General features: G+C 43.7%; 1 protein-coding gene and 1 non-coding gene across 2 annotated transcripts; one reads left to right on the forward strand and one right to left on the reverse strand.

Moving 5' to 3' along the window:
• Nucleotides 1–563: 563 nt before the first annotated feature.
• LOC137422882 (uncharacterized) lies at nt 564–2,191 on the reverse strand. Its single transcript, XM_078776426.1, has 2 exons — nt 2,166–2,191; nt 564–1,619 (listed from the first exon to the last, which is right to left on the reverse strand). Exon 2 carries the CDS (start codon nt 1,423–1,425, stop codon nt 826–828), a length of 600 nt encoding a protein of 199 aa, XP_078632552.1. The 5' UTR covers nt 1,426–1,619; nt 2,166–2,191; the 3' UTR covers nt 564–825.
• A 6,101-nt stretch (nt 2,192–8,292) lies between these two features.
• On the forward strand, nt 8,293–8,481 carry LOC137426312 (U2 spliceosomal RNA). Its single transcript, XR_013623302.1, has one exon. It is a non-coding gene; the product is annotated as a U2 spliceosomal RNA (small nuclear RNA).
• Nucleotides 8,482–12,208: the final 3,727 nt, after the last annotated feature.

Raw genomic sequence — 12,208 nt, forward strand, 5'->3', positions numbered from 1 at the left:
GCACTACCACTAAAATTTCAAAGTTGTGGAAATGCTTGCTTTAAGTTATTATTTATGTCTATGGGAGCTTATGAACTCATAACTTTTGAAATTTTTTTAAAATCTCAATTAGTCTCCGAGATATTCAACTTTTAAGACTCGAATATAGCTCGTTAAGTGTACCTATTGTCTAATACATTAGTGATGTAATTGATTGTGTCCAAATTCAAGGATGATTACATAATAAATTAAAAAAATAGACATAGAGTTCAATCTGCTGCATTTATTAATGAAGACAACCATGTAAAACCATATATCAGCATTTTCGAAAATTTGTAAGGAGCATTTTGGTAATAAAATCATTGACCTTGTGTACGACCTTGACCTGGATTTCTCAAGGTCAAACCCGAGTTACGCAATAGCGATATTGCCGAAATATTGGAAACTATACATCTTTGTTCATAATATTCACAGCTACATGTACCTTATGAAGTATTTAGCATGTTTAGGTTATTAAAGTCTAATGTACAATGTTTTTAGTTGCCAAGGTTTAATTATCAGTGACCTTGACCTATTTTTCAAGGTCAAGCATGCAAAAATGCCACTATTTTGCTCCAAACGGCACAATTTCAGAACTACACAGTATAACAGGTATAATACAGGATTGTACAGTCTATTGCTATGTCCATATACTGTCAATAATCAACAGATCAAAGATTATGTTAATATGACCTTGACCTGGTTTTGTCAAGGTCATAGGCAAACCTGAAGCTACACCTGAAATTCATGTTTCCAAAGTCAAACTGATGGTTGGTCCGTAACCCCACACACACTGCTGTAGCAATCTCACACAAACTCCAGCTCCTTGAACAAGATGTCTGTGACAAATTGTTTGAACTGAACATCAAAGTCCACACAGTCATCAATGGTTTCTTCCATCTTCCAGTAGGATATGGTGAGGACTGTCCCTTTGCGCTTGGATTTCTGGACTAAGCCCTGGTAGCATACGTCTACACCGTCTTCGTCTGTCCAGGTATGCAACAAGTACTTGTTGACGACACTGGCTGGGTTTTCCAGGATTGGCAGTATGGCATCAACCACCTCTGTACTGGACTCTGGGAACAACTGCAGAAAGTTTTCTCTGGACACAACCTTGCCCACCAGAGGGCGCACTTTTGTTTCTGTTTTGTTTCGCAGGGTCTTGTCTCTCCTTTGCTTCATTTCATGTGTTCGGCGCTCAATTGCAGCTGTGATCTTGACGTCTCTCTCCTTCTTCAGTCGGCTCATTTCTTGAGCTCGTTTCATGGCATACGTCACAAGCTTCTGCAGCTCATCCTCTGCCTCTCCCTCAAGCCACAACATGGTCTTGTTTTTGGCAAACTTCACTTTGGACTCCACAAACTGTGTTGTTGCATTGGGTGCTCTCCGCACTTGGCTATCCACCATCCCCAAGACTTCCTCTGCGAAGATGTTGTGTGTTGGAGCACTGGCAGTTTGTGCGAGTACTTCTTCAGAGGGATCTGATAGGTCTCCATGCAGGTAGCGCTGTAGCTGGCGGTTCAAGACGGCAAGGAAGCCAGCTGCAAGCTGACTAGCAGTTACTTTGAAGGACTCGGACACCTCTGTAGAGTTCCGCAGAGCTGCAAGTGCAAAAATATACCGGTAGTTAAAGTGTATGTACATAGCTCTGCTGAAAAAAATACGATTAAAGTAATAATTATTATTAGTAATTATAAAGTTATTATTATTATTAGTTCACTGTATAGTGGTCCACCTTTATTTATCTCAAGACGATTTTTGTCTTACTGTATTTTTAACAGTAGATTTACATTTCCATTGCATTTTAAAACACTGTGATGGTCATTTTGGTGCTAATGTGGCAATGTAGACTGTGATATTATCAGCTTTGTAGACTCTGATACTACAGCTTTAACTGTGATTCTCAGGGGTTTAGAGAAAAACTGTTTACTACCTGGTGCTAGAGTATTGTAATACTAGTACTGTGACGATAATCACTAAACAATTTTCTGATATTGTGAACAAACTATTCACTGTATAGTGGTCCACCTCTATAATGACTATTGTGGTCTTTCAAGAGGGGAAGTTTCTCAGCAGAGGGGTCTTATAGATTGAGAATAGTTGAGGGGGGCCACTGTACAGTACGAAAGCAGCTGATTTATTCCTACCAATCAGAACGGGGTCATCCTCAGCTAGTCTGACGTGACGAGGTGACGTGACGAGCAAATTCCTTGTCTGAAATTATATTATTAGTCTGAGTAGGGGTTATTCCATACACTTGACATTTTGTATCTGGGAATCAGGGTTAAAATACCATGCAATCTGGTGACAACTGGAACAGCAAAATTGTAGTCACTTATTTTGTTATCAATTGTGATTATTAACCTTCCTAGTTCTTGCCAAAGATGAGTCTTGTGACAACAGACTGAATAGTGTTCAACAATTCATACTCAATGTACAAACCTGAGGTCCTCCCAGAATTGGGTACTAGACTTCCGCTGGTGGATCAGTTGACACATGACACTATTGGTCTGCTGTGCTGGCTGCACTCTGGCTAAAGCCAGACATAACAGGGAAGTGACCTGCTGGTATTAAAGATGACAAAATGAATAAAATGCATGCCATATAGTCTACACTGTAGGTGTGTGTTGAACGGCTATGTAGTAGCACGTGGTCCAAAGCACATGGTCTTGTTTACCAACAAGTGGTCACGTGATCTTTCTTGATATTAATCAAGTTTGAAAATCGGCCAAATAATGGACCCCAAAGTCATCAAAAGTTTCAATAACGAACATATTTTTATGATTAAACAAAGAAAGGGAGCGGATGGCTTGCGCTTGTGCGAGATTTCAATGGATTAGAATGACCACTGTCGGAACACATAAATCAACATGGCACCCACGGCGAGCGAAACCCGATTTTGTACCGCGGGTTTCTCCTGCTGACCATTCCCATCCACCGGCAAAAATTACACTAACAGAACCGGAAATTATTCTAGTTTATGCTGGTATTAATTGTTTTCATGCTACTTTTCAAAATATGACAGTATTTCAACAATTGTCGCCTACCCCAGTTTTCTCCCTCCCGGCAGCCATTTTCAAATCCGGATGTTTGGGGTCGGAGGCTCATGGGAGTTTGGGAGAAAGGTTTTTAAACAGTTGACATTCGATTTATTAGTCATACTCACCGACAATGGTGACGAGCTTCATTTAAAACAAAGTTGCAACCGGCACATGTTAAAAAAAATGGCCGCCATTACCGCCGATGCGAATGCGTGTCACGATCGACTGCAGCGCCCCTGGCGAGCGTGGTAGTGCCTATTCATAGGGAATCGTGGCGGAGTTCTGCTGGATTTTGGGAAGGAGGTCGGGTGAAGGGAAAATTCCCAATCCCGTGTTCTGGGGAACCTGAGGTTGCGCCGCGGAGCAATGTACACATCGACGGGAGTCGCGGTGCGAATGCCGGGACCCGCCTTCGTGCGGATACGGAACGCCCGAGTCGTGGGGAAATTCCGGTGCCGAACCGGCAGGGAGCGGCGAGTGGGGCAGCCGTGCTTTGTGGAAGAACTCGGCGTCCGGCAGGGGCGGCGGCACAATGGTTTCAGCCTGCAAATGTTCCCAGGAAGAACGCGGGCCGCTTTACCATAAAAGAAGACTTGGATTTTGATATGGACCAACTTCGGTTTTGCAAGTTGGTGTTGATCCAAGAGTTGGGATTCTCACCAAGCCAGTTGGATTTTGTTTTCGCTTTACCAGGGGGGAAAAGTTTTGAGGTTGTTTTCACGAACATTGTGATTTATCTATCCTTTTGGGAAAAGTGGGAAAAGGTGAAAAGTAAAAAACCACTTTCTTCCTTTTGTGTGAAAGGGGAGTAGTAAATGTTTACACTCAATACATTTGGATGGTAAGGGTGAGGATGTTGTATTGTGGTTGAGTAGGTTTTGTAGGCCTCTAGGGTCCATCGACAACGTTAAGAATGCGTTGGGGATCAAGACTGGGGCAATGAGGGTGAAGGCGCAGCTGCGGGATGACCTGAGAAAGCCTGGCAGCTTTGTACACATCCCCAATCGGATTAGTATTGGCCCTTTTCGAGGATTCGCGTTCTATCCCGGCCAAGTCCGGAGGTGCAACAGATGCAATGAGGTTGGACACCTCAGCTCTGGCTGCCTGAACCCTCGATGTCCTCGCTGTGGGCAGGTGGGGCATGTGGTTCGTGACTGCATGGAGAGTGTCACCTGCAACTTATGCGGGGGAGCAGGGCATGTTTAGGAACTGCCCCAAATCCTTTGCAAATGCCTTGAGGCGTTCCCAAGATAACAGGGAGGGGGAACGGAGAACAGCACCGAGTGGGCAAGTGGCGGAACGGGCCGCTGTGAGTGGGCAAGTGGCGGAACGGGCCGCTGTGAGTGGGCAAGTGGCGGAACTGGCCGCTGTGAGTGAGCAAGTGGCGGAACGGGCCGCTGTGAGTGGGCAAGTGGCGGAACGGGCCGCTGTGAGTGGGCAAGTGGCGGAACGGGCCGCTGTGAGTGGGCAAGTGGTGGAACGAGCCGCTGCGGCAGAACGGGCCACGGAGGTGGAACAGGGAACAGCTGAGCTGGCTGGAGCATTGAAGGATGCTGGGGTAGGGTGGGGGCTGGTATCTCCAGTATTGGAGGTGAAAGGGGGTTTTGGGACACAGGAAGGTGCAGAGGAATTTGAGCAGATGGACAAGGGGAATGAACCCGATCCAATGAGGGTGGTGCGGCGAAAGGGCAAATGGGCGGCAAAGGTAACCCCTGTGGGTATCGTGAAAAAGACCTGGCTAAGTGGCGATGGTCAATCTATTTTCGATGAGCGGATGTTTCAAAAGGCAGATAAAGGGAAGTGTGTGAGGCAATCGCTCCGGGTTTCCGCAAAGGTGGATCCATTGGAGAGAGACCTCACTTCGGATGACGAAGGTTGAATTGAGGGTGGGGTCGGTGAATGTGAGGAGTATTCTTGGTGAGAGTCGGTGTCAGCGCATATTTGCTGAGCTAAAAATATGGAATTTAGACATGTTATTTTTGCAGGAATGTTTTTGCCAGGTGGTGCTGAGTATAAGCAATGGGAGCAGGCATGGGGGGGGGTCTGTGCCATTTTTCAGGTAGTGGGAAAAACAAAAATGATGGTGTGGCGGTGCTCTTTGGGAGTAGATTAGCATGGAGGGTGGTGAAGCTGGTGGATGTAGAGCCAGGGAGAATCTATCGTGGACGCAGAGATTCAAGGAAAGTACTTTCGGTTCGTCAATATGTACCTCCCTCAGCAGCCGTGGGAGAAGAAGAAATTGCTGGAGCGGGTGAAACCATGGCTCTGCACCAACAAAGTTTTGGTTGTGGGTGGGGATTTGAACATCTCATTGGAGGAACCTACCAGTCGTGCAGTGGCAAAATGGGTGACGGAATTAATAGAGATTTTTAAGTTAAAAGATGTCTTTTGTGACTTCTTTAGTGGAGATCCGGGGTTCACATGGACGAATGTGGGGGGCTCACAGCTGTCAAGATTGGATTACGTGTTTGTTTCAAGAGAAGTAACAACGGTTGAAGCGCAGAGGATTTGGAACAGTTTTTCTGATCATTGTTTACTCAAAGTAGTTTTTTCGTTTGATGAGTTTTTATTTGGAGGTAAAGGGGTTTGGAGGCTAAATACCTCATTGTTGAAGAGTCCTGGGATAAGGGAGATGATTTCTGGCCGAATTAAAGCTTGGAAGGAGTTGATTCCTCTTTTTAGTTCAGTGAGGGAATGGTGGGAAGAGGTGAAACATCGGATTAAGGATATGTGTCAGAGGGTCTCAAGGGTACAGTGAGAGGGCTCTCAGGTCCTTTCGAGCTAAGTCGGCGTGTTTACAGAGATTGGGTAGGCTTCGTGTGCATGGGTTTGATGTGGGTGGAGAGATGTCAGTTGAAGCAGCAGATTAATAAAAAAAATTCTGCAGCAATTTAACAGGGTTCAGTTTAGGAGTGGTTTGAGGAGGGAGAGGGACGAGCCTTGCTCGTCACCGTTCTTTCGGAAGTTGGTGAAGAACAAGACGGTTATGAAGGGATTGCTCAATGAAGGGGTATTGTATGAGTCGTGGTCAGGCATGGAGGAAGTCGTGAAGAGTTATTTTTCGGATTTCTTTTCCCAAGTTCCAGGGGATCTGGATAGGAGGGAGGTGTTCCTGTCAGGTTGGAATCATGACCCGGTGAATGGGGAGCCACTCGCAGGTTTCTCTATTGAAGAGGTGGAGCGGGTGGTTCGAGATGGGAAGAAGGGGTCTGCTCCAGGGCCAGATGGATTGCCCTTGGAATTTTGCAGGTGTTTTTGGGAAGAGCTAAAAGACCCACTTGTCGAGTTGTTTAATGAGGTTTTACTTGAGGGTGAGTGTCCAGCCTCTTGGGCCGAGTGCAATATTGTTTTGATACCCAAAAAAGGGGATCTGCACTGCTTGAGTAATTGGAGGCCGATTTCACTATTAAATGGGGATTATAAGATTCTGGCGAAGGTTTTGCTGGGGAGGCTTCAGGTAGCTTTAGGAGATCGGTTGGGTGGGTTCCAGAGATGTGGAGTCAAAGGGCGAAGGACTACGGACGTGTTGCTTCTCCTTCGGGATTTGATTACGTCGGTGGAAATCAGGGGACGTTCGGCAGGGTTTTTAAGCTTGGACTTTGCGAAGGCGTATGACACTTTATCCAGGGAATATTTGTTCTCCATTCTAGCAGAATGGGGTTTTGGAGAGTCTGTGGTCAAGTTGATCAAAACACTGTATACCACTTCAGTTGGGCGAGTGAAGGTGAATGGGCGGTTATCGCGGCCGTTTGCGATTTCCCGGGGGGTTCGACAGGGATGTCCATTATCCCCCTTGTTGTTTGTTCTTGCGTTGGATCCCTTGCTATATAGGTTTTCTTTGCGCGTTAGCGGGGTATTGGTGCCAGGTTCGGGGGGTTCTAGGGTCCCATGTTTAGCTTATATGGACGATGTGGTAGTTTGTGTTGCTCAGAGTGGGGAACTGGAGGAGATTATGCGGGTGTGCGAGGACTTTGCAAGTTCCAGTGGACTGCATGTGAATTTTGATAAATCAAATTTGTTGGTGGTGGGAGGGGGGTCATGGGAGGAGGCCCTCTTGCAAAGATTTCGGGTCGTGGAGGGTTGCCTCCAAGTGCTGGGAGTGTGGCTGGGGACCGGCAGCAGTATAGCAAAGAATTGGGAAGAAAAACTAAGTTTGGTTAAAAATTTGTTGAGTGAATGGGGGCAGAGAACCCTCTCGTCAGTGGAGAGGGGCACTGTTGTTAAAGGGCAGATTTTTCCTTTGCTTCGATTTTTATCGGAGGTGTTCCCTCCAGCAGAAAGAATTGCTGCAAGGTTAAGGAGTTTGGTTTTTCAGTTTATGTGTAAGCCATGGTTTTATCGGCCTTCTCAGCACCGGCTAGGTGTCGGACAACTGGAAGGGGGAAGGGGCGGCCCAGACTTGGTAGCTAGTTTAAGAGCAGCCTTCGTGGCACTGCACATGACGATGGCGGGGAAGGCATCAGGACTCTTCTCTGCAGCCGTTGGGTATTATATTCTGCCTGAGTTGAACAGGGTTCGGGGGAAGCGTGTGGGTTTGGGTAGACCATATGATTGGAATCCCAAGTATCCCTATTCGGTATTGAAAGAATTTGTTCGGGAGGGTAGTTTTGGGGATGATTTTGAGTGGAGTTTTCGAAATTTGATGAAGGAGAAGAAAGTACAAGAGGTGTTACCGATAGGTGGTCTTCAAAGGGAAAGAACTTTGGCGGTGTGGCGGAATGTTTCGTCCCAGGCCCTTACTGGAGCTCAAAGTGACCTTGCCTGGTTATCTGTGTGCCAATTGTTGCCATGTAGGGCTGTGCAAGCAGTAAGAGGTCATGTCTCCACCAATAAATGCCCATATATTGGATGTCAAGAATCGGAGTCAGTTCGGCATTTTTGGTGGGATTGTGTTTTTGCTTCCTTAGTTTGGAATGAGGTTTTGTGTAAGTTTTTGTGCAAGTTAAAGGTTAAGTTTACTTTAAGTTGGGAAATGATTTTGTACGGTCCGTTTGGCAATCAATGTAAACCGAAACAAATCGTGTTCTGGAAAATATTGAATTGTTTGAAAATGGCCTTGTGGAAGGCGAGGGTCTCAGCATGTTATGGGATGCATCATTTTTCTATGAATTATGTTCTTGCCTTGTTTAAGAGAGAGATGTTTCTTTATGTGGATTTACGGAATATGTTGTAAGTGTTGTGGAAGATCTTCAATTGAGCAATTGTGACTTGATTTGATGGTTGACACTTGTTTGCTGGTTTTCATTTTAATAAAAAATCGTCGTAGTATCTGTTCTTATCAGTTTAATAGCTGATATGTCCCGCAATGCGGGACTAGTCTATTAAATGGAATTTTGGTATCGGGAGTTGGATGAGGGGCTTGCTCCGTCCGCTCCACGCATCGACCCGGTGTTGCAGTATCTCCGGGAACGGTGCACCCCCTTTGGGGGGGACCTGGAAAACAAAAAAAAGATTCTTAGATGAAAAGTTGCAGGTGTTTATTTTCCACTTGGAGGAATATTTAAATTTCAAAACTCCGTTGAGGGTCAAGGGAAGTTGTATAGTGGTTTGTGGGTTCCTTGTCTCTTTAATATTCTTCCCACTTATGATTATTCTCCTCCGATTCCTTATCCTTCCCCTCTTTCTCCTTCTTCTTCTTCTCCGGCTCCTCCTCTTCGTATGTGTGCTGAAGCCTCTCCGTGCCCGTTCAAACCTTTCTTGCGATGACTATTGCAAAAAGGTTAATGGAATTAAATAATAAAAACGACAAATATTGATTGTAAAAAGGTTGATTGAATTCAATAATAAAAAAGACAAATATTGATTGTAAAAAGGTTGATGGAATTAAATAATAAAAACGACAAATATTGATTGTAAAAAGGTTGATGGAATTCAATAATAAAAAAGACAAATATTATTGATTGTAAAAAGGTTGATTGAATTTAATGATAAAAAAGACAAATATTATTGATTGTAAAAAGGTTGATGGAATTAAATAATAAAAAGGGCAAATATTATTGATTGTAAAAAGGTTGATGGAATTAAACAAAGGACAAATATTGATTGTAAAAAGGTTGATGGAATTAAATAATAAAAAGGACAAATATTGATTGTAAAAAGGTTGATGGAATTCAATAATAAAAAAGACAAATATTATTGATTGTAAAAAGGTTGATGGAATTAAATAATAAAAAGGGCAAATATTATTGATTGTAAAAAGGTTGATGGAATTAAACAAAAAGGACAAATATTGATTGTAAAAAGGTTGTTGGAATTAAATAATAAAAAGGACAAATATTGATTGTAAAAAGGTTGATGGAATTCAATAATAAAAAAGACAAATATTATTGATTGCAAAAAGGTTGATGGAATTAAATAATAAAAAGGGCAAATATTATATTGATTGTAAAAAGGTTGATGGAATTAAATAATTAAAAGGACAAATATTGATTGTAAAAAGGTTGATGGAATTAAATAATAAAAAGGACAAATATTGAATGCAAAAAGGTTGATGGAATTCAATAATAAAAAAGACAAATATTATTGATTGTAAAAAGGTTGACGGAATTAAATAATAATAAATAGCACCGCAAAGCGGGCGTAACCCCTCAGCCCATGCATGGTGGAAACCAATTTCAAGATGGCTGTCGTGGCGGCCATATTTAAAATCACCGCGTGCCCATTTTCGAAAGGAACCTTCCTCTACTCAACCCCAACACACACTGCACAAATGGATTTGATCGGACAAGCCGTTCTGCTCGAAATTGACGGAAACCAATTTCAAGATGGCTGCCGTGGCGGCCATATTGAAAATCGCAGCGCGGCCATGAACCTTCCTAGACCCAACCCCAACACACTCTGCAAAAATGGATTTGATCGGACAAGCCGTTCTGCTCGAAATTGACGGAAACCAATTTCAAGATGGCTGCCGTGGCGGCCATATTGAAAATCACCGCGTGCCCATTTTCGAAAGGAACCTTCCTCTACTCAACCCCAACACACACTGCACAAATGGATTTCATCTGACAAGCCGTTCTGCTCGAAATTGACGGAAACCAATTTCAAGATGGCTGCCGTGGCGGCCATATTGAAATTCGCCGCGTACCCATTTTCGAAAGGAACCTTCCTCTACTCAACCCCAACACACACTGCACAAATGGATTTAATCTGACAAGCCGTTCTGCTCGAAATTGACGGAAACCAATTTCAAGATGGCTGCCGTGGCGGCCATATTGAAAATCGCAGCGCGTCCATGAACCTTCCTCGACCCAACCCCAACACACTCTGCAAAAATGGATTTGATCGGACAAGCCGTTCTGCTTGAAATTGATGGAAACCTGTCGGGTACTAGTATTATATATAGATAGATTGTAAAAAGGTTGATGGAATGAAATAATAAAAAGGACAAATATTATTGATTGTAAAAGGGTTGATGGAATTAAATAATAAAAAGGACAAATATTATTGATTGTAAAAAGGTTGATGGAATTAAATGATAAAAAGGACAAATATTGATTGTAAAAAGGTTGATATAATTAAATTTTAAAAAGGACAAATATTGATTGTAAAAAGGTTGATGGAATTAAATAATAAAAAGGACAAATATTATTGATTGTAAAAAGGTTGATATAATTAAATAATAAAAAGGACAAATATTGATTGTAAAAAGGTTGATGGAATTAAATAATAAAAAGGACAAATATTGATTGTAAAAAGGTTGATGGAATTAAATAATAAAAAGGACAAATATTGATTGTAAAAAGGTTGATGTAATAAAAAGGACAAATATTGATTGTAAAAAGGCTGATGGAATTAAATAATAAAAAGGACAAATATTGATTGTAACAAGGCTTACATGGGACACCCAGAAATTTCTATACAAATCTATAGGCACTTGCAGGATGGCCCAGACTCGAAAGGTATGCACACTCACCTCGCATCCTGACCCAACTACAAACAATTTCACAGGTAAGGCGATTCAGCAGTGCGCCTTCCCTCGGATAGACGTTCAACGGCCATGTTGTCTGCTGACAATTTCTGGACGTTAAAGACCCCCATGGTGTTCTTTGTGAAGAAGAGAAACCCCCATGGTGTTCTTTGTGAAGAAGAGGTGAGTACCCTGGCCATATTCTTACTATAATTCACCAAATGTCTGTGGCTGTTCCCAGTGCACATCGGATTTTTATGTGAAAAAAGAAAAAATATTTTTTCACATAAAACGGCTTTTTTGCGCGCAAAAAAATTATTTTGCTATTTTCGGAGAAAAAAAGAATTTCGCCCTTTTTCGGGAAAAATAAAATAAAATGCCCTTTTTGGTCGAAAATGTCTGGCAACACTAAAAAGAATTAGGGAATTTTTCGAAATTTTAAACCGATCGAAATTTGTAACTGCGATCGAAATTTTTAACTGCGATCGATCTCAAAAACAAAACGTTGCGTCCACTTGCGTGCGTTGCGTCCCCAGCGTGTACAGCAGTGAGGCGGTGTACTACAGTGAGAGAGTGTACACAAAGTGTGAACAAGTCTCCTATCAAGATGAGTGCTGCTCTTCGTGACAAGTGGCTGAAGGAATTCAACGCTGGCGGCGATGGGGCCACCTTCAAGTACGTGTCGAGTGACACGGCTTTCTGTCGAGCTTGTGAAAAGACTTTCCGGGCGAAGCAGAAGTCTGAGCTGGCCCAACATGTCCGAGGAGACCTCCACAAGAGCAACTTGGCCTTGAAGAAGAAGAGGACGGTCACGCAAGCCACCATGGAGGACTTTGGTGGCGGAAAGAGGCACAAGTGCGACGTCGTGGCTCAGGAGCTGTGCCAGGCCATGCTGGCCGCTGGCATCCCATGGTCGAAATTGGAAAACCCTGCCCTCTGGTCGTTCCTGGAGAAGCACATCACTCTCCAGATCCCCGATGAAAGCTGGATTCGAAAGCACTACCTCGACAAGTGCTACGACGAGGCCTTGGCGGGGATCCGTGCCGACCTCGGACAGCAGCCCATCTGGCTGTCCGTCGACGAGACGACCGATTCGGCAGGTCGATATGTGGCCAACATCATCGCGGGACGCTTGTCCAAGGAGGGGTACTTTCGTCCCCACCTCGTCCAGTGCATGTTTCTGGAGAAGACCAACTCCGGGGAGATCGTGCGTGCAGTCAATGACACGCTGCGCTATCTTTGG

The sequence above is a fragment of the Myxine glutinosa genome, chromosome 4, assembly GCF_964187855.1.
Source record: "Myxine glutinosa chromosome 4, kmMyxGlut1.1, whole genome shotgun sequence".
Lineage (NCBI taxonomy): Eukaryota > Metazoa > Chordata > Myxini > Myxiniformes > Myxinidae > Myxine > Myxine glutinosa.

Coding starts and splice junctions, on each gene's coding strand:
- LOC137422882 (XM_078776426.1), bottom strand. CDS start 1,425: ATGGTGGATAGCCAAGTGCGGAGAGCACCCAATGCAACAACACAGTTT.